The sequence below is a fragment of the Strix uralensis genome, chromosome 3, assembly GCF_047716275.1.
Source record: "Strix uralensis isolate ZFMK-TIS-50842 chromosome 3, bStrUra1, whole genome shotgun sequence".
NCBI classification, from domain to species: domain Eukaryota; kingdom Metazoa; phylum Chordata; class Aves; order Strigiformes; family Strigidae; genus Strix; species Strix uralensis.
This window is the reverse complement of record NC_133974.1, coordinates 132,536,578-132,555,518: the sequence shown is the minus strand read 5'-3', so window position 1 is coordinate 132,555,518 and position 18,941 is coordinate 132,536,578. Positions and strand designations below refer to the sequence as shown.

Below are 18,941 nucleotides of genomic sequence, written 5' to 3'. Positions count from 1 at the left end.
AAAGAATGATTATCTATTGTCAAGGAAATAATCTAATGAAGAGGCTTGATAACATCTATCAAACTTAAAGGAGCAGCGCCAGGATCACATCATCTTTCCAACGATATCAGAAGGAACCACATCACAGATCTCTCTTACATGCTGACGGAGGAACTCTATCAGAAAAATGTCTATTACCCTTCCTTTGGTCATCTAAAAGAATAAGGGAATCCTAAAAACAGTGCTAGAAATACTAAGGGGAAAGAGGGATGGTGGATGGAGGACCCATACTTTGTTCGATACACAAAACTGCATGCTACTGCACAAAATAAATACAGTTGTATTGATGGAATACTGTTTACTCAAACTCACTGTGATACATTACCCTGCCTACGTAGTCAGTAGGAGTAAGACTGCTTCACAAAACACCATGAAGTATATTGTAATCTTGTTTGCATAATAACCCAGATACAATCATAAATGAAAAATAGTTTCCAATTGAAATTCCTTGAACATAATTCTGAACTAGAGAATATGACAGCCATAGAACTGGGTCTAGAAACCTGCATTTGACAAATGCCAATTTAAAAAAAAAAAAAAATCTCATACACCTTGATTTAAATCACATGTAGGTTTGGTACTCAGTCAAGTGGCTAATCTCACTCCTTTCCCCTGTTTTACGGGGGTACAATTACAAAATAGAGAAAACTTCTGGATCTAAGTAGCTATGCTAAAATGAGACCACAGGCCAAATTTCATCTCATCTCTCTTGACTTCAAAATTGAAAAAGAATTCAAGAAATTACTTTTCCCCTTCAATTAAGAGGAAACAATAGAATAGGGTACTGTGAGCACAGAAGCCAAAAGATCCCAAATTCCAAACCACATTCAAGCACCAAGCCAGCCAAACCCCTCAACTCCTATGCCTTCATTCCCCTGCTCCACTCTCTCCCAGCTGTATGTGAAGCAGCAGATCAGATCCCTCTACTTCATAATTACTTTATGTTTGTGAAGTGGTTTGGAAATGAAAAATGCTCATTACAGAGCACAAGCCTGCAGGGCAATGCTTAACAGCAAATATATTTCTGAAATACACTGGCTCAGGCACTATATTGATTACAAGCTGCAGGATATTATTCTAATGCTATCTGAGGGATCACAGCAGCAACAGTTGAAATACCATGTGCAATCCCAGCCACGGCGTTTTTTCACTGTATTAGAAAAGAGCTCCGAGATGGGGAATTCCATGATGAGGTACACACAGTCCTAGAGGGAGTAATGACTACAGATGCTATTTGCATTCATGTCCTTGTAGCAAGTACCAGGATGATGGATCACAACCGAGACTACAGACATAGCTAACAGTCACCCTTTTGAAGGGCATGACTCACTTCATATTCTAATATAGTTGTCTGACATAAACTTTGGACTCCTGTATTTAGAATTTATTTTAATCAAGTATCCTACTTGCGGAAAGAGTTGATAGCTTCTTTGTATTACAGATACAAATACTACACCAATGTCAATTTTATGTCCCACTCTTCTTCAGCTCCTATCGTACATTTTAGACTTGGCAGGATGACAATTGTCATCATTAAATTAGTAGAAGGCAATATTAAAAGGTAGTTTCTGATTTTTTGTTAAAAAAAAAAAGTCAGAGAAAATCTGTGTGTCATACAAAAGGTCAATGGGAGGGAGGCTGTCTTTGGGGTGTCCTTTTATGCTAAAATTACGTATGTTCTTGTACAGTGCAGTTCAAAGAATTGAAAGCAGAATTTAACACAAGACCTCTTTTCAAAAGAAAGCATTTTGAGATATTTGAGATATTTTGAAATATTATATTACTTCCTGCTTTTCTGTAACTGTAAAACAGGAACAGTTTTTACCAATTCTTTTTTGAAGTGATAAACAGAAAGGTTGTAAATAAACCCCCATGATTGTAAAGAGGTTCTTTCTCCACCATCACCCATTTTCAATCCTTCAGTTAGAGCACAGCTACACAAACACCTCATTTAGAATTTGGCAGGACTGAGGGGATGGAATAGAAGGACAGCAGGAACTTCCTAATGCAGACCTGCTCCCAGGCAAACCAAAACTGTTTCCAAAGACAACAGATCTGGTTTTAGAGCTTCCTACTCACTCTTCCCACTCCAGCTATTAATTTCTGGACTCACACCACAACTTTATTCCCTTGGTTGTACCAAGCACTGTAGTATTGTTTGTTTGCTTGAACATAAGGACAAGATACCTTGAACGAAGCAGATGGACAGGTTAAAAATTACATCTCATCCCTTTTATCAAACTAATAATTTACTGCACTTAGAAGACAAAGTTATTATAAAGTAATAAATCTGGGTTTCTACCAGCTGCATTTGCCAAGACAGTTTTCCCAGTCCACACAGTCTCGGTGTATCATCAACATTTCAATCAGCAAAAGGAACTCTCTGAAGCAAACTATTATTTTTTGCTTCCATTTACAGCCAAGGCTGCCTCAAAAGCAGACAGAAGCACTTGCCCTGCTTGTTCAGATTAGTTAGAGAACGTCACTGAGCTAGAACTGCAATGCAATAACACCCTCTACCGAGGCATTCTGGCAAAGACCACCAAGAGGGTGAGGAAGAAGAGCAGCATCAAATTTTTCTTTCCTCACCTCCATCATTACATAGCTAAGCTATGGGATAAAAAAAAAAAAAAAAAGAGGTCATTTTAAAGCTAGATAAACTATAGCTGTCAAGCTAAAAATGCATAATGGAAATGGATTAAGAACTTGATAACATGGGAACATGGGAATCGCTGTTGGGACTCTAGCCAAAAGATTTTGTGCATCGCTTTGTTTTTTTGCTCATCGAGGCTATAATGATTAATGAATAAGGGAGGTCTCAGTAGTGACTAGCAGAGGTAGAGGAAACTGAAAAGACCTGGTCTATAGTACCCTAAAAATAATAAGGCTCTTTTTTTTTTTTTTTTTTAAACACTTAAGCTTACACTGGGCATAAAGTTGGAGTGAGTTTGACCTACATTTGTAGTTTTACAGAGCATCGTGGGCACACGTACGTGCATTCATATACTCACCCAGCCTAGTGCTTTTTTGACATATCTCACTGTTTAGATGACAATAAAATCCAAGGGGAATAAGGGCAGTTCATCCAGCCAGAAAGCACAAAGCAATTTATTCCGGTACTATTTTACCAGACACAAAAGCAAACACACCAACTCTGCTTAATTTCAGATGGGAAGGAGAGAATCTTATGTTCAGGAAGACTTAGAAGTAGAACACACGTTAGCACAACGTAGCTCTTACACTGGCATTTGCCCGAGATGCCACAACTAACAGTATAAATCAACACTGAAAGTGTAGTAGATTATTTAACAAACTGTGTGGGAGGAGAATAGACCTCACCAAAGGTTTATATATAAATCCAAGATCATCTACACTTCTTTCTGCCATGTTCACTGAAGCTTCTACTACATCTTACCACAGCAGGCATCTATCACAAAGATTTAAGTGTTGCCCTTTAGAAGAGTATTTTTGCATCACTTTATATCAGAAAGCAGGGGAACATCATAAAACATCTCACAACTAAGCAAAAATTGTTGCTTTATCGATCAAGTTACACTATGCTTAGTATTCTCCCTCAATTTAAAGAAAAAAAAGAAAAAAAGACCAGGGTTATACACTCCTCTGCATTATCATTATCCTCTATAATTAAATGACTGAAATGTAAACAATTTAAGTTTGATTAAAATTGCCATCAAAATCAGGAGTTTTACAACTGCTATAAACTGTAGTTTTACAAATCTAGACTTTCAACAATGCCCAAGACAGGTGACTATTAAAACACCTATTTTCACATCATTTAAAACGCTGAACAGTTTCTTAATTTGTATTCTGCACTAGCAATTATCATTTATTTCAGGAAAGGCACCAGCTGTGCAGTTCCTTCTCTGAGAAGATCCACAAAGCAGAGCTGGCATCCGTACCAAAGGGAACAATACACCGAGGGTTTAAAGAAACTCCTTTTAGATTTGTAGATGTAAAGTAACTCCTGGGCTAACTAAAAACTGAAGCGACTCAGACGCTTTATTAATTAAAATAATACTCACCAACAAGGAAGGGGAGAGCAGACTTCACTTCTAGCATGTGTTTTTGGTTTTTTTTTTTTAAATAATAGCAATCAAAAATCAAACCACCTCCAGCTTGTACATTCCACAGTTACTTTCTTTAACACGCATTTCAGTTATGAAGAAATATGTGTAAACACTTACCTCCCTAACAGACAGCTGTGGGGGTAGCGACACAGAAAATACAAAACTAGTGAACTGGTAGTCAGCGGAATTAACCTTTTGGCACACCTGTAAAGAAAGGATTTTAATATTAAACCACAGCAATGGAACCGAGTTGATGATCTTTTTACTCTAGCGTAATCACTGTAAATCCATGTTAATACACATTCAGATAGATGCCAAACATACAAACCAGAGTAATCCCTAACAACTCATTGAAATATAAGCTTTTTTGTTCGGTTAAAAAAAAAGTAACTAATAAACTTTATAATCTAATAAATCAATAAATCCTTATTGCTATGAAACAACTAAACTTGCTATTTTAAGGCTAAGACCAATTGTATACTGAAATCTTAGCGCAACAAATTACACCAAGCTGACTTGGAATGTCTTTCTTTATGGCAGTGATACAATTCCACGAGAATAAAAATGTTTAAGATCCTGGGATAAGACGGGAACAAACAGGTATCCACAGTATTAATTCATAATCACTCTTCATCACAAAAAACCATTTTTGTCACTGGAAATAAAGTAGGAACCTGAACACACATTGAACATTTTAAAGTAGGCTAGCAAGCGCTGATGGCTAAATGTCCCTATTGGAAGTAAGATTAAACACACATGGAGCAGTCATCTAAAATGTCAGTGATTTTAGTGAATGTTGAAGACGAATTATGAGCTCACAAGGTGAAATCAACATCTCAGATTTCCTAATAAAATAATCAGGTTTTGTGATGCCTTAACAAATGCTGTCAGATTTTCCATTGCTACTCAAGAGAGTAACTCTGAAACAAGTCTTACAAGTGGATTCTGTAAAAATATATATACTCTGCCAATGGAAACCAAAAGAAACATCGCGTGCTGCAACAACAGAAACGATATACTATGCTTTCTGTTTAGTCCCATTTTTAGATATATTCATGCTATTAAACCAAATTCTGTTCTATTAAAACTCTGTTAAACATCTCAAATGCAAGTGTGATTCTTCTAGCTGATATTTCAGTTTGTCACGCAAGCAATTTTAGTGCTCAGAGATGATGTTTGCAACACCCGTTATGCCTGTATTCTCTCCTAACTCTTATTTTCTCCATTATCTACAATCTGTTGTATCACCAAAACATTTTCTTCCTCTGTGGCTTTTGAAATAGGACATTGTAAAGACAGACTCATGCTCTATTAGGAACGTGTAGTTAAGCTGAAGAGCACAGCAGTTCATGCCTCCTCGTTTTCCCTTCACATAAGAGCAGTGAAGAGAGGTCACTGTTTACAGTGAGGTTTTCCTTGTAATCTAAGCAGCTGAACCTCAGGTTATCTCCTAAATTCATGTAACCATGTATCTGCTAGTCCTTTTCTTAGGAAAATGTGCTCCTGGCAGTCATTCCATTGCACCTGCACTGCTATTTTTTTAAAAAGTTACATTATGACAAGGCCTGGGTGAAAAAAAAAACAAACCCACTGACAAATTTTATTTCCCTGCTGTGCAGGAGGTATGCAAACAGTGTCAGTGAGCGGTACACAGCTGAATGGCGCCATCTACACTTCAAATAATCAAAATGGGTAAACGTTTCGGTTTGTTTTCCGGTATTTTTCTCTCAATTGTTTAACTGCATGATGTTTTTAATCACCAGCTCTATACTGTTGGACCCATACATACACAAGCTCCAGAAAAAGTACACAGAAAGACTAAGAAGAGGTATTTTACCTTTTTAACAAAGTCAACCTCGCAGAACTCCTGAAGAATTCCCAAACACACATTGCAAACCTTCACAGCTGAGCTCTCCGTTGCAGTATTTTCATCGTTAACCGAAGGAATCTGCTGGAGGGCTCCATTGTGGTTCAGATCATCAGGCCCTTCTTCCGTGTGTTCAAGTCTGATTCTCTTACAAGGTGGATCAACTACATCAGAACAAACCGTATCTTCTTTTTCTTGATTATTTTTCAGAAATTCTTTTAAATCCTTCATCAAATCCTAACACAAACAGAGGCATCATACTGCTGTTGTTCTTTCCTCTTTTCTCCAATGCTGTAACAAGCACTTACAAACACAATTCTAAAAGGTAGCACTAACCACTCCAGTTTAGCCTCAATGTATGTAATGAATAACTTGGAATTTATACCAAAAGACATTTACACTAATAAAAAGCTCCAAGCTGTATTTCTCTCAAACTGTTATCCAGAGAAACTGATTTTTGCTGCACAGACTTCTTCATTATCCAGGAAGAGTGAAAACATTTTACAGACCTGACTTGCAGAAATGCATTTATCTTTGGCCCATCGCTATCCAATGAAAATAGATGTTTATTGCCTTTTTGTCATTTAGATTATGTCAGAATTTAATTTCTCCAACTCCATTAGCCCAGATGACTAGAAAGACAGTTGGCTAGTATAGTATGAGAAGAAAATGAGAACAGATGCAGGCGAGAGTGAAATTAAATACATAGAGAGAGAACTTCACATAGAGAGAGAAGCCTACAAAAATTAAAGGGTGTGCTGGTGAGGAGAGAGAAGAATTACCTGCATGTCTCTGAATTTTAGGAAGGATGATAGAGGCAAGACACAGTTCAGACAGCAGGATTTATTAAAAGGTCTTTGGTAACAAAGACAGCAGTCACTGTGTTGTTGCAGCTCAGAGGAAAATTAGATAGAGATGCAAAAGAATAAAAGATGGCATACAGAATGAACACATCTCAAATGATTCACAGAAAATAGAAAAGGATAAGGAAGAAAGATGTTAAAAATTAATTCTGGAGAGTCTGAACTTGAAGAAAGGTGAAACAATCAAGACAGACACCAGAAGATGCAAGCGTAAAGACAAGAGATTAGACCAGGTAAATGGAGATGTTTAGTTGGCCTACAGAACGAGAGAGGTCTCAGAGAACCAATATGGAGGAGAAGCAAATTGCCAAAAACAAGTTGAGGAGTATCAAAAATACAAGAACAAAGGCAAGAATGACTGTGCACAGCTAGGAAAAATTTGAAGAACACTGAATTTCAGCACTCAAGTCAGCTAAAAAGGATGCCTAATAACACTGTGTTTGACTGATTGAAAAAGGAAGGTTTATCCTTAACCTGTGCTCCGCAATTCTTCAGTTACATCCCCCTACCAATTCTACTCCAAGGAGAAGGAAGAATGAGGCAAAGAAGTTTGGATCATAGATGGTTTCTCCTCTGCATCAGTGCACTGCCCACAGCCCATTTACTATTTATTACAGTAAAGGAAAAAGAAGAGAGGGAACAGTCATAGCTGCTCTGCTTCAAAAGCGATAGAGCCACGTTGTGCAGAAGCTAACATGCCCTGTTTTCTGGTGTTTTCAGGGAATACAAAGCAACTTTCAGTCAAACATAACATTGAACCCACAACAGTGTCATATTCTATGATTCTTGTAACTTCTCAAAATTGCACAGTATAGCAGAACTCATTTTTTATAAATCATTTTGCAAAGCATTTTCCTCTCAGGCAAGGAGCCCAAGATTACAACCACCTTCTCCTCCAAGGCAGTGCAAAGCATTCACATGCTCACACATTCTAATTAGGAATACAAAGAACCAACCTTGTATGGATGTCTATAAAGCGCCTGTGATCCCACGCAGCAGAACCTCAAAATACATCGTGGGCAAGTGCCAGTGTTCAGTAACAGCTGAACAATTGGTCTGTCCTTTTCTGTTAGTGAAGACATGCTGGATAATTCTAAAATTTAAAAAGGAAAAGAAAAAAAAACTGAGAATAAACATAATTCAGCAATTCAACAATAAAAGGACTCACTTAACTGCACCATATTTAGAATCGAAATTAGAATATTTTTCCTCTTCCTCTAGAGAAAGTTTAGGATACATGTTTGTCTTAAAGGCACAAGAGAATTGAAGACCAATCCAAAAAAACACCTGACTCAGGGAAAAGCTTCTGAACTTCCTAGAAAAACTTGAAGTCAAGAGTTCTGGCAAAAGTATGCGGAACTTTTGCCCAGAGTTTTATCTTTGATAAAGTGCATTCCATGACAAGTTATTCTTTACTGAGTGGAGAAGAGTGAAGCTAAGACATCTTAAGCCAAACATAAAACAAAAATTCATTCTAAAATTGCAGCAACTAAAGAATCAATGTGTTAAAACCACAGAAAAAAAAAAAAGCCTCAAACAACAGATGCCATCCCCTTTTGTCACACAAAGCCCTAAAGGCAAAGGAAGCCTTTTCTATCCATCAGCCCCTTCAATTTTTTAAGATTTCTTATTTCCCATCTCAAATATAGGACTCCTGCTTTTGTGAGAGACCTCATAATGTTCGAGTTTTTTTCCTAGATTACGGCTAATTTGGTTTTCTGTCATTCTCTCTGCCCAGAACTTTAGAACAGACTAATTTCTCTGGCCAAAATTTAATAATGGGATGGAACTCTCAGCATTTTTTTGAAAAATACAGAAAGAGAGATTCCCAGTGAGGTGCTCGCCCTTACCAGAAACCTAGGAAACTTTAGGAGGCACATAAGTACAACCACAGCTGTTCAGACCAAAGGTTCAGTTAGCCTATGGTCACCCAAAGCGAGGATAAACAGATGCCACAGGAAAATGTGTGTGCGCAGGGCATATAGCTCTGCCAAGTGGTCTCTGCCTCCAGTTACGTCTGGGTTGGTGGATTCCTTTGACCTAGTGTGGTTTGCCTGTTGGTAAACAGATCTTTCCTCCAACCATTCTGCAGCGTCTCTGAAATTCTTTTGCCTCTACATCCTTTAGCAAGGAATTCCATGATACCTAGCGACAGACGAACCACCTGATTTTGTTTTGGTCTTGGCTCCTGTAAGCAACGTTTGATATGCCTCTAGTTTTTGTATTGCTAGAGACAATGTAGCAGCAGCACATACATATTGTATATGCTGGCGTTCTCCATGCCAGCCACAGTTTGACCTCTCATGCCCTATCCTACTCAGGGGTTCCTTCCACAGAAATATCTCAGCCATAGAAAACCTTCACAGCAAGGGAAAAGTTAATTCAATTAATTTAGTTTCTCCTGGATTCCGAGCCTTTATGGTGAGCTGTAAAAACCAGGGACTATCTAGAAAACTTCAAACCTGCTTTTAAAAAGAAAAAAACCCTAACAAGCATACTTTAGGTAACTGTTATCTCGATTCAGACTTAAATATCGCTACAATAAGGTTTCACGCTGCCATCGCCTGCAGTAAGAGACTTAAGAAAACCCGACCGAGGGGCTCCTTCAGGAACCCGCCGCTCCCCCGGTAGGTCTCCACGGGGCCGCTGCCCCCGCCGACACGCGGGACGTTAACGCGCTGCCCACGGCGAGGCACCGGCCCAACCCGCAGCCCCGCCGCGCCCGGGGGAAGCTCAGCAGCACCCCCCGCTCCCGGCCCGGCCCCTCAGGTCTTGGGGAAAGGGAGGAGGGAGCCCCATAAATCCCCCACACCCCCACAGGAGCGCGCGCCCCGACCATTAGAACCGTTACAGCCCCCACACTGAGGCGGCTCGCGTGAGCTGACCCGGGAACGGGGGGGAGGCGGGAACGGGCTCCCACAGGAGGCCGGAAGCGCCGCAGATGGGCTCTAGGCTGCGCCCAACCCCGCGCCCGTCCCGCCCCGCTGCCCGCGGCGAAGCGATCACCTCACAGCGGCCCCGGGCCCGCGCGGGGCCTGGCCCCCGCCTCTCCGGGCGGCCAGCGGAGCTGGCGCAGGCCTGCGCAGCGGCGAGGCAGAGCGCATCGATGGGCCGGCGCGGGGGGAAGCCCTGGTGAATATCTCGGCGCTCCCGCGTCGTGTCTGCCGGCGGGCGGGCGGGCGGAGGAGTGCGGCGGGCCGGGCCGGGCCGGGGGCAGAGCGGGGCCCGCAGCGCGGCGGAGATGGCGTCGCAGCCGCCGCCTCTCAAACCCTGGGAGAACCGGCGGCTGGCGGGCACCGTGGCGCCGGCCTTCCAGTGAGTGCGTGCGCCGGACCCCCGGGTCTCCCCGGGTTGCGGCGGGGTTAGGGGTTCGCCCCCTCGGGAGCGGCGGCGCCTCCCCCGCCTCGGGCCTCCCGCCTCGGCCTTCTCCCCTGAGGCGAGCTCAAAGGTCGGGCCCAGCCGGGCAGTGCCTCCGCCCGCTACTGCCGGAGCAGAGCCTGAGGGGGTCTGTTTCGGGGCGTTTTGCTTTGTTGAGGGGTTGTATGACCCCCCCGTTCCCGGGGAGGGGGCTCTGGTAGATTCCCCTGCTCAGAGAGGAGAGGGAAAGAGAGGCTGCCGTAACGTACTGGTCTCAAAACCTACCCGTGTGTGGAGAAAGCTGCGTGTTTAACGTGGTGAAGGTAAAGCTGTGCGTGTTGCCACGAGCGGACGGAGCGCGGGTGTCCATTTCTGGGGATTATATAGCTGGGTAAGCGGGCGTGACTCTCCAGGAGTGGAGAAGCTGCGTGTTATCCCCAGGGACTGGAAAAGAGATGTGTGTGTGTCTGTGTCTGGTGTGTTCACCCGGGAATCTGAGTCTTCTCAGAAAATCCAACCTGCTCACGGAGAAGAATGTTGTACAGAAAGTGTTTGTAAACTCCTTCCTTTTTATCAGAAATCAAGGAAAGCTTGGCGGTTGAAGATCAGCCTTGGTTTTCATTTGGTGCAATTAGAGCGAGCCTGAAACTGGGCAAAAGGTTAGGCCAAGGCTAAACGTTCAACAGCAGCTTTGCTGCTTTCACTACAAGCTGAAGCGTGCTGAGCAAGAAATGTGATGTTAATTTTTTCTCGGTGGGGTTATCTAGCTTATTTTAAATTGCTTCAAGGAGCTTTGAAGTGAGGTGTCCCAAGTTGAGTATTGGGAGGGGGGAATGTAGTGTGACCTAATAAGTTACAGTACCTCTGTTTTCTGTGATAATAACTTTTTTTTTGCTTCTGTTTTTAACTGCTAAGAGAGTTAAAGTCTTTGATGGACAAACCAAACAGTGTAAAGATATAAATACTCTTCTTTGCTATGGAAACCTCTAAGTTTTGCTGAGAGGAAGTTGTTCCCTACCTTATATACAGAAATAGTAGAGCAAGCATGCTTTGCACTGAAAGCAGTGCAGAAAGAAGCAGCTCCATAGGAGTTCAAAGTTGACTCTTCTGCTGCTGCTTTTCTTTTTATTTTTCTGTGAATTTAATGGACTACAGAAGTGGGAAGTCATGGGATGAGGCAGTAAACATGCGAAATGACCAAAAGGTTTGAGTGTTAGGATGATAATATGGGATTAGTTTTTTAATGAAGCAGCAAAAGTTGTACAGCTGCTGGACAGAATTCAAATACTAGTCTAGTACTTGCAGAGTCTTATTATGAAGGGCATAGATAAGATGACTTAAACTTACAGGCATAAAAAGGAATAAAAGTTTACTAAATAAAAAACAAATAATTGACTTGTAAAACCTCTTTCTGCCTACAGTAATAGATTCAATCCTTTGATATGCTACATAAAGGTAATTAGATAGTTTGGGTAGAGGGGGAAGTTGGGGGACCCAGAGTCCTTGCATTTGTTGTTGTGTAATTACTTGTATTCTCAATTAGATCACACCACCCTTTTCTCTAAGGGTGGATTCAAAGGAGCTCTCAAACTTCTTCCTGTACCGTTGGCTGATTGTATAGAAGAGCTGAGAGCAAGTATTGGAAATAAGGCTTTCAGATAGAAAAGTTCATAAATATTCTTGGTAGTGCCTATGAGAGGCTTTTGGGTGCAGGAGCCGTAACACATAGGTGTTACAGCATCAGGTTTGATGGATCTAGATGTAGCGTTTCGTGCGTTCTTAGTCAATGTGATAAATAGACTGAAAGTTTTTCCATGTGTACGTTACAGATAAACTTTGATTCCGCAGTTGCACTGAATATCTCATTATGGTGTTTTTTTCCCGAAAGACCTGTATTTCCTGACTAGAATTTTACTTCCCACAAATGTTGTGCAACATAATACTGAGTGTTTGGCTACCAGGTTCCCTTCCTACTACTACTGAAATGCACTTATTTATATAGTTAGCCAAGAACTCTGGGGAAATGAAAATATAAGCTTGTTTTGAATACTGATCTTGCTTGTCTGAATTTGTTTAGGTCTGCTGACTTGGGTGACAACGTGCTGACCAGGCCTGGACCACCCACAGTTGCACGAATACCTCCGCCTATTTTACCAAGACCGTCACAGCAAACGGGAAGCAGTAGTCTGAGCACTTTCAGGCCAGCCTATAGCAGTTCTTTTTCTCCAGGCTATGGTTCATATGGAACCTCTTTTTATGGAAGCTATAGCCCTTACAGTTACGGATATGGTGGTTTGGGTTATAACCGCTTTCGTGCAGACGATATCCCTCCCAGCAGGTTTGTTCAGCAGGCTGAAGAGAGCAGCAGAGGTGCATTTCAGTCCATTGAAAGTATCGTGCATGCATTTGCCTCAGTCAGCATGATGATGGATGCTACCTTTTCAGCTGTGTACAACAGTTTCAGGGCTGTGTTGGATGTAGCCAACCACTTCTCCCGCCTCAAAGTACACTTCACAAAGGTGTTTTCAGCTTTTGCTTTAGTGAGAACTCTAAGATATCTCTACCAACGCCTACAACGATTACTGGGTCTGCGGAAGAGCTCTGAGAATGAGGATTTGTGGGCTGAAAGTGAGGGGACAGTAGCTCGCGTTGGCCTTGAAGATAAGGCGGCTAACTCTGCAAAATCCTGGCCCATTTTCTTGTTTTTTGCTGTTATAATGGGAGGTCCCTATCTCATTTGGAAACTGCTTTCTACATACAGTGACGAAGAAACAGGTAAAGATGATCTGCAGCACGAGAGAAGTGCAGCATACGTTGTTCCTTTTGTTATCACGTGTTATAGCGATTAATTTTACACTACAGTGATAGAAGTTAATAGATACTGGGGTAACAATACTGAATTTTAGGCGTGTGATACAAGTAACGGCCTGTTTAAGTAGCCTGTTGTTTGGTTAGGATGCAGTTTCATGGTAAGCTTTGTGTGATTCCAAAATCATGGTTCCTTTCTCTTTCTGTTTCCTTTCTATTAGATGTGGCAGCTGGGGCGGGGGAAGAAGTATTGGTTGGATTGACTCAACAAATCATGCTTTGTTACTCCTGTCAGTTCTCTAGAGGAAAAGTTTTAGCAAGAAAGTTAAAGTGTTTTCTTCATTTTCCTTTTAAAAAACCCACCAAACTTTATAATTCAAAGCAGATAAACTTCTAATTTCTCTTTGGAAACAGTATCTAGTAACTGGGCGAGTGGAGAAGATGATCATGTAGTTGGAAGAGCAGAATATGATTTCAGCGCTCTCTCAGAAGAAGAAATTTCTTTCCGTGCTGGTGACATGCTAAAATTAGCACCCAAAGGTAAACTTTTAATTTTGTATTTATTTTCTAATCACATGTCAAGTAAGTCATATTGTTAGAGTCTGAAAATGAAAACAAAAAATCCCCCACCTTATTTGACCCAACTCCTCATCCACACTGATTTTATTTTTTTTTTCCCGTAAGTAGTTTTGTTCAATTTCCCTAAGATATGACACAGCCTAAACTTACTCAAGGAGTGCTTTGTGGTTACCCTTGTGGTTACCTTTTTCTCACATGTGCTGCACAACTCTGAAGATCCCTATGTGCGTGCAGTATGGTATAATTGATGTCAGAACAACCTGCCCTTCGCAGTACCCTTCCACTCACCTCACCAATGCAGATCCTAGCCATTTCTCTCCTGAAGTAATTTGCCTTTTATCACAGAGTTACTTTCTCTGTGTGATGAGCTGTTGTGTCAGCTGCCTTCTGGTGCATTTGTGCCTCAACTGCAATATATTTTGAATTGTTTTGTAACTTGATGCATTTGCATTTTCTTCTTCAGAACAACAACCTAAAATCCGTGGTTGGCTTTTGGCTAGTTATGATGGCCAAACAACAGGACTCGTGCCTGCTAATTACATCAAAATCCTGGGCAAAAGAAGAGGTAGGAAAACAGTGGACCTGGAAAGGGTTTCAGAGCAACGGCCAGCCTTTACCAGCCCGTCTGTTAAAGGATCTACTGCTACTGTGACTTTAGAGGAGCAGGAGGCTGCTTTTGATTCTGTTTTTGCTGGAAGCAATAAAGTTCCTGTTGCACCTGACTCCACTGTGGTTAGTGGAGAGAAACAGGAACTCTAATGCACTGTCATCAACAAAGCAACTGAACTGTGCTTTATTGATAAAACTTAGGGTTTGCTGAAAATCTGTATTGTAGTGGAACACTGATGGGTCTGTACCAGTTACTGCTGCTACTGACTGGTGAAGGGACGGAGAAATGATTGCTCAGTTTGTAGTATTTATTTTTGACTCACCCACGGCTGTACATTAGTGATTCTACCCCACCACCTGGCAGCAACTTTAAGGTCTTGAGATGAGAATTGAGGCATTTATAACAAAGCAAACAAACAAACAAAAGGGACTGCCAGCCTGTTCTTGCAGAGGAGACAAACTGTTGGTGAAATCTGGAGAAGAACATCCAGTCTTCATTGGAATGTTGGCTTGACAAGAGGTCTCTTCAATAGATCTGTAAGATGTCCTCCAAAACTGGACACTGAGGACCATAAAATAGTGATAGTGCGTTGTTTCCCCATGAAAGGAGGGAGATTGGCAAGAGAATCGTTAGAAGTTCCAAGTTGCTTGATTGCAGCAGAAGTAGAGCTTCTGTCATAAAGAGCTTAGCTCTTGTAAAAAAGGCACTTGTGAGAAGGGGAGGAGAAATACAGTTTACAAAGGAAGAGCAATGAGGCTTCAGCAATAGTTCTATCCAGTTCTCTTGTTTATTAAAAGAACATTAGAATGAAGGGTATCCTGCAGGCAGGCACTTCCCAGCACACTTACTCCCTTCTGTGGGAACCTAGCTTTCCATCACTCCTAGCCATTTTGTGTTGGAGCCTGTTAACTGCCTATCAGTAGTTCATGAACTACCACCTGCATCTCAACTTTATTTTTTTTATATGAATGTCAGAATATCTATCCTGCCTTTTAGTGCGGTAGGAAAGCATTGGGTTGGGGGACATTCACCCTGAGTGGCAAAGAAAAAGTAACATTTCTTGCTTCATTGTCTCAGTTAGATAAGGTCTTGGAGTTAACTCCTTATGCTGCCTTTCAGGTGGTAAATTTTGCATCTGCCCGTAAAATTTGAGGGCTCTGGTTTATCAAAAGCCATAAAAACATTAAGACTGTTCAAAGTATTTAGTATCTTCTTCATATTGGTGTTTGAGAATTCTGTATTAAAATACTGTTTTGGGGGTTTTTTAATGAAGCAAAGATAACTAAAACTTTTTTCCTTGTAGAATATATGTATAATATGTTGAGCTTCTGAAGGTTAGAGCAATGGATAAAGTAACTAAAGCTTGTCTTAATCATTAAAACAGCTTTTCTTTTTTATTTTAAAAGTACTCAGAAGTATTAGTAAAAGTAGGGCACGTGCCTTTGCTTAATTGATCCAGTAGTTTCGGTTTGACTGGTTTGACAGAGACCTTCGATGCCCGTTATATGTTAGCTAAGCTTTCAGTGCTTTAATTGCATTTGCTGGCTTTGAGTTCTTAGAATTCCATTCACGACAACAAAACTCTGACAAGAAAAATAGAAGTGAGCACACTTTTATTGAGGTAGAATGGCTGAAAAAACAGATATGATGCTGGAACCTTGGATTTTAAAGAAATCTCTGAATGCCTGTTGATAATCAGAGCAAGAATTTAAGTGGTTGTGCTCAGGTATTGGGAGATGGTGCGAAGAATCTTTTTTTTCTTTTTTTTTTTTTTAGTAGATTGTTAGATCTTCAAGTGCAGAGGAAAAGGAAAGAGTAGTTAAAGGGCAAATTGAGAAACTTGAAACTACGTTTACTAGGTTTAAAACAGAACATGTTCCCGAGATGTTTCCCTGCGTACCAGGGCACTGGAGAAAATTACCTGTATTTGGACATGACATCTGTTGTTGAAATAAAAATAGCAAACAATCCTGAAATACAAAATACAGAGAGGAAAAAAGGGGGGTGGGGGGGTGGGCAGGTATCAAGTGTCCAGTTCTGCTTACACTGTGTATTCCTGGATGGAATTAATTTACTTTTGTGCGATTTAATTAATGGACTGTCATCCTCTCTTGTGTCAGTGAAAGATTTCAGTCAGAGGAAGGGCCTTTTGAATAAATGAATAAATAAACCCCAAACTTTATGTAGAGTACCTATTCAAGTAGACTTCTATTTTCCTGCTCAGAACAAGTTGGGAACACAGTACCATGATATTTGTTGGAATCTTTAAATCTTATTCATTTTTAGAAAGATTAATTTCACTTTCAGATCATACTATTTTGAAAACAATTCTTTTAGTAGGAATATAGGTTATTAATAACTCCACTGACTTGTCTTTAGTTTGACTTAGTCTACCAAGTGCTGTCATAATTGTATCTGCTAAATATTGACAAGAATTTTGATCCTTTCAATCTTGAGATTAATGGGAAAAGAAGGCTCTGAGGAAATGAAGTATTGAACTCAGTTAATTGTACTGATTGCAGAAGGGTATTAAAATTCATTGAAGTAAAATATATACTGTGCTTTAAGATTTTTTTTTTTTTTTTTTTTAATGCATGAACTAGCATCAGGAAAAAATGTGAGGCCTATGATTTTGGTCTGTTTGTGCCCATACACCAGGCTACAGAAAAAACATCTAAATGAATGCTGATTGAAAAGGGGAGGCTGGATGACAGGCTGCTTAAGACTTGCACAACTTTAGAAAGGTGAGAAGACTAAAAGGAGCAGGTGTGGCTGCAACAGCAGTATGTGGAAGAGGAGATCAGAAAAGAGATGCTGTTGAAATATTGCTAAACTTACGCATTAGGCAATTGACTCTTATTTTAAGATCTGTACATACTAAGTTATCTTTATGTTATTCTTTGGAACTACTTCTATACCTGTAGCAGACCTAGAAGTCTGTAACAGACCTATGACACTTGTTTATATAAGGCTTTAGTTTAATCTTACTTTAATTTTACTGATACTGTTTAGTATACCAACCATTTTAAGCCTGAATACTGTCCGAAGTAATGACAGATGCCAGTTCTGACTGGTTCTCTGGGTGCTAGCGGTACACGAACATACACATATCCGAAGTTTTGTTCAGGTTTCTGAATAATAAATTTAAAATACTCTGTCTGGTAGAACTTAATAAAATTGTCTGTTTCTTTTCCACAGGTTCAAAAAATTTCCTTCTGTGGAACTAGATTGCATCTGAGCTAGTAAGATTGTTTTGACTTATTTGGCAATCTTGGTGGAATTTGCTAGTGAGGTAAATACCAAAAATAAAAAAAACCCCAACAGTTTCTTATAAATCTTCATCTGTTTGTAAGGAAAATTTCCCAGAAGAGGTACAAACTCAGAAACCAACACAGTAATTTTTCTTGATGCCATTGTAGAAATACTCTTGTCCACAGCAGTAGCGGAACTGTACTTATTTTATAAAACATGAATAACATGAAAGTGTATGATTTAAGTAGCCCCTTCCAGGTTTTTTTATCCACGTAGGTGTGGCCATGTGCTGGGATTGGTAGACATTTTTGGCCTGTAATGGCAGGTAGCAAAACTGTGTGTGTCCGCAGATGGTGATACACCTTTATTTTTTATTTTTTTTTCCCCCTTGTGTCATGGGACTGGTTCTTCTGCAGACCAATTTGAAGCAGGTTTGAGATGATAAATCGGTCTCCTGGATTCTGTGGGCATACTGAACACTGCCTTTGAGCAGCTAGATAATCTCTCCTTGAAACAAATGTACCCGTGTAACCGGTTTAACTAGTAACATAGGCACATGTCAACGCCAGGCACCCCTGGATCTTTCTTATCTACAATTTTTAATGCTATTTTGAGATACTAAAGTTCCCTAAATTTCACAATAGTCGCAAAATTGTAAGACTTGAGCAAACGATGCAGTTTAAGCTGTCAAAGGGTAGCTTTGCAATTTTTTGGTTTTAGAAATTAAAATGCTTTAAAGGCAAAAAGCTAGTTCCATCTTTTGAATTATTGGTAACTGAAGAAGTGTAGTCTCTGGACTATGAAAGGAGTAAAATGTGAGATACTGATTTTTCTTTTTTCTCAAATACTGATACTGGGGTTTTTTTCTTATTTAAAAGAATAGGAAGGGAATGAAGTTCCACCTAACAGCACAGGTTAACTAAAAAACTGTTGCCAGTTCTCTAATATACCATCAAGCTTCCATTCGTAGTGTCATAATAACATAGCGATATTGCAGCATTAGCTTATTCAAGGGATTGCTGTGGGACGTTGTGAAATCAGGAGTGTTTTCTACTTTTAACTGAAACCCAAATGAAGCTCTCATACTGACTTGAAGAATTTGGATTTCACATACTTTTTCTGAACTCTTCTGTGCTTTTTTTTGCATTCTCTGTCCTCATTGCATTACTCCAGAGTTTAGGGTGGGGTTTTTTTTTGGAAGGAAATGGTTAATATGCCTGAATCTGTGATTATCTCAGTGATTCCTGCCAAAATATTGAGGAGGAACAGAAGTTACACAGTGGGATTTAGCAGACGTGCGGTAGGGAATAAACGAACAAGTGATGAAATGGCAGGATTAGACTGTCTGACCCTTCGCAGAACAACTTTTTCTGGTGTGAGGAACCTTGAACAGCTCGGGTGGTCGGGCCATTTGGAGTAATTAGCTCTAAATTAGATGTTCTGTTACTGCTTTTTGAGGTACAAGTGTACCAAATATT

General features: G+C 40.4%; 3 protein-coding genes across 17 annotated transcripts in view; 2 read left to right on the top strand and 1 right to left on the bottom strand.

The window, feature by feature from the left end:
* The window catches only part of PUS10 (pseudouridine synthase 10), a 36,152-nt gene extending 26,207 nt beyond the window's left edge, over positions 1-9,945 (bottom strand). For 2 of the 6 annotated variants that reach the window (XM_074864486.1, XM_074864487.1), the window contains exons 1-2: positions 5,965-6,153; positions 4,245-4,331 (exon numbers count right to left, since the gene is read on the bottom strand). In XM_074864486.1, the coding sequence (XP_074720587.1) occupies positions 4,245-4,331; positions 5,965-6,017 (140 nt within the window). In that variant the 5' untranslated portion in view covers positions 6,018-6,153. Of the gene's footprint in view, positions 1-4,244; positions 4,332-5,964; positions 6,232-7,813; positions 7,951-9,355; positions 9,416-9,693; positions 9,789-9,863 lie in introns of those variants that run through there. The other 4 variants (XM_074864482.1, XM_074864485.1, XM_074864484.1 and 1 more) reach the window with 4 other exon arrangements.
* Positions 9,799-18,209, top strand: PEX13 (peroxisomal biogenesis factor 13). 8 transcript variants are annotated; one of them, XR_012628370.1, is made up of 6 exons: positions 9,799-9,989; positions 12,292-12,989; positions 13,437-13,562; positions 14,065-14,166; positions 17,410-17,503; positions 17,880-18,209. XR_012628370.1 is itself a non-coding variant. In XM_074864493.1 (5 exons), exons 1-5 carry the CDS (start codon positions 9,799-9,801, stop codon positions 17,436-17,438), a joined length of 1,146 nt encoding a protein of 381 aa, XP_074720594.1. In that variant the 3' UTR covers positions 17,439-17,705. The 8 variants fall into 8 exon arrangements, 5 of the variants coding, with proteins under 5 accessions (XP_074720594.1, XP_074720595.1, XP_074720592.1 ...); XR_012628371.1 differs by lacking the exon at positions 17,880-18,209 and adding an exon at positions 16,870-16,955 and having other exon boundaries at positions 17,410-17,705; XR_012628369.1 differs by lacking the exon at positions 17,880-18,209 and adding an exon at positions 16,815-16,955 and having other exon boundaries at positions 17,410-17,705.
* The window catches only part of SANBR (SANT and BTB domain regulator of CSR), a 26,855-nt gene continuing 25,817 nt past the window's right edge, over positions 17,904-18,941 (top strand). For all 3 annotated transcript variants that reach the window (XM_074864477.1, XM_074864476.1, XM_074864475.1), the window contains exon 1: positions 17,904-17,982. The gene's annotated coding sequence lies outside the window, so the exon portion shown is untranslated. The remainder of the gene's footprint in view (positions 17,983-18,941) is intronic.

Coding starts and splice junctions, on each gene's coding strand:
- PEX13 (XM_074864489.1), top strand. CDS start 9,799: ATGGGCTCTAGGCTGCGCCCAACCCCGCGCCCGTCCCGCCCCGCTGCC. Junction 12,990..13,436: donor ATACAGTGACGAAGAAACAG/GTAAAGATGATC, acceptor CTTTGGAAACAG/TATCTAGTAACTGGGCGAGT. Junction 13,563..14,064: donor GCTAAAATTAGCACCCAAAG/GTAAACTTTTAA, acceptor TTTCTTCTTCAG/AACAACAACCTAAAATCCGT.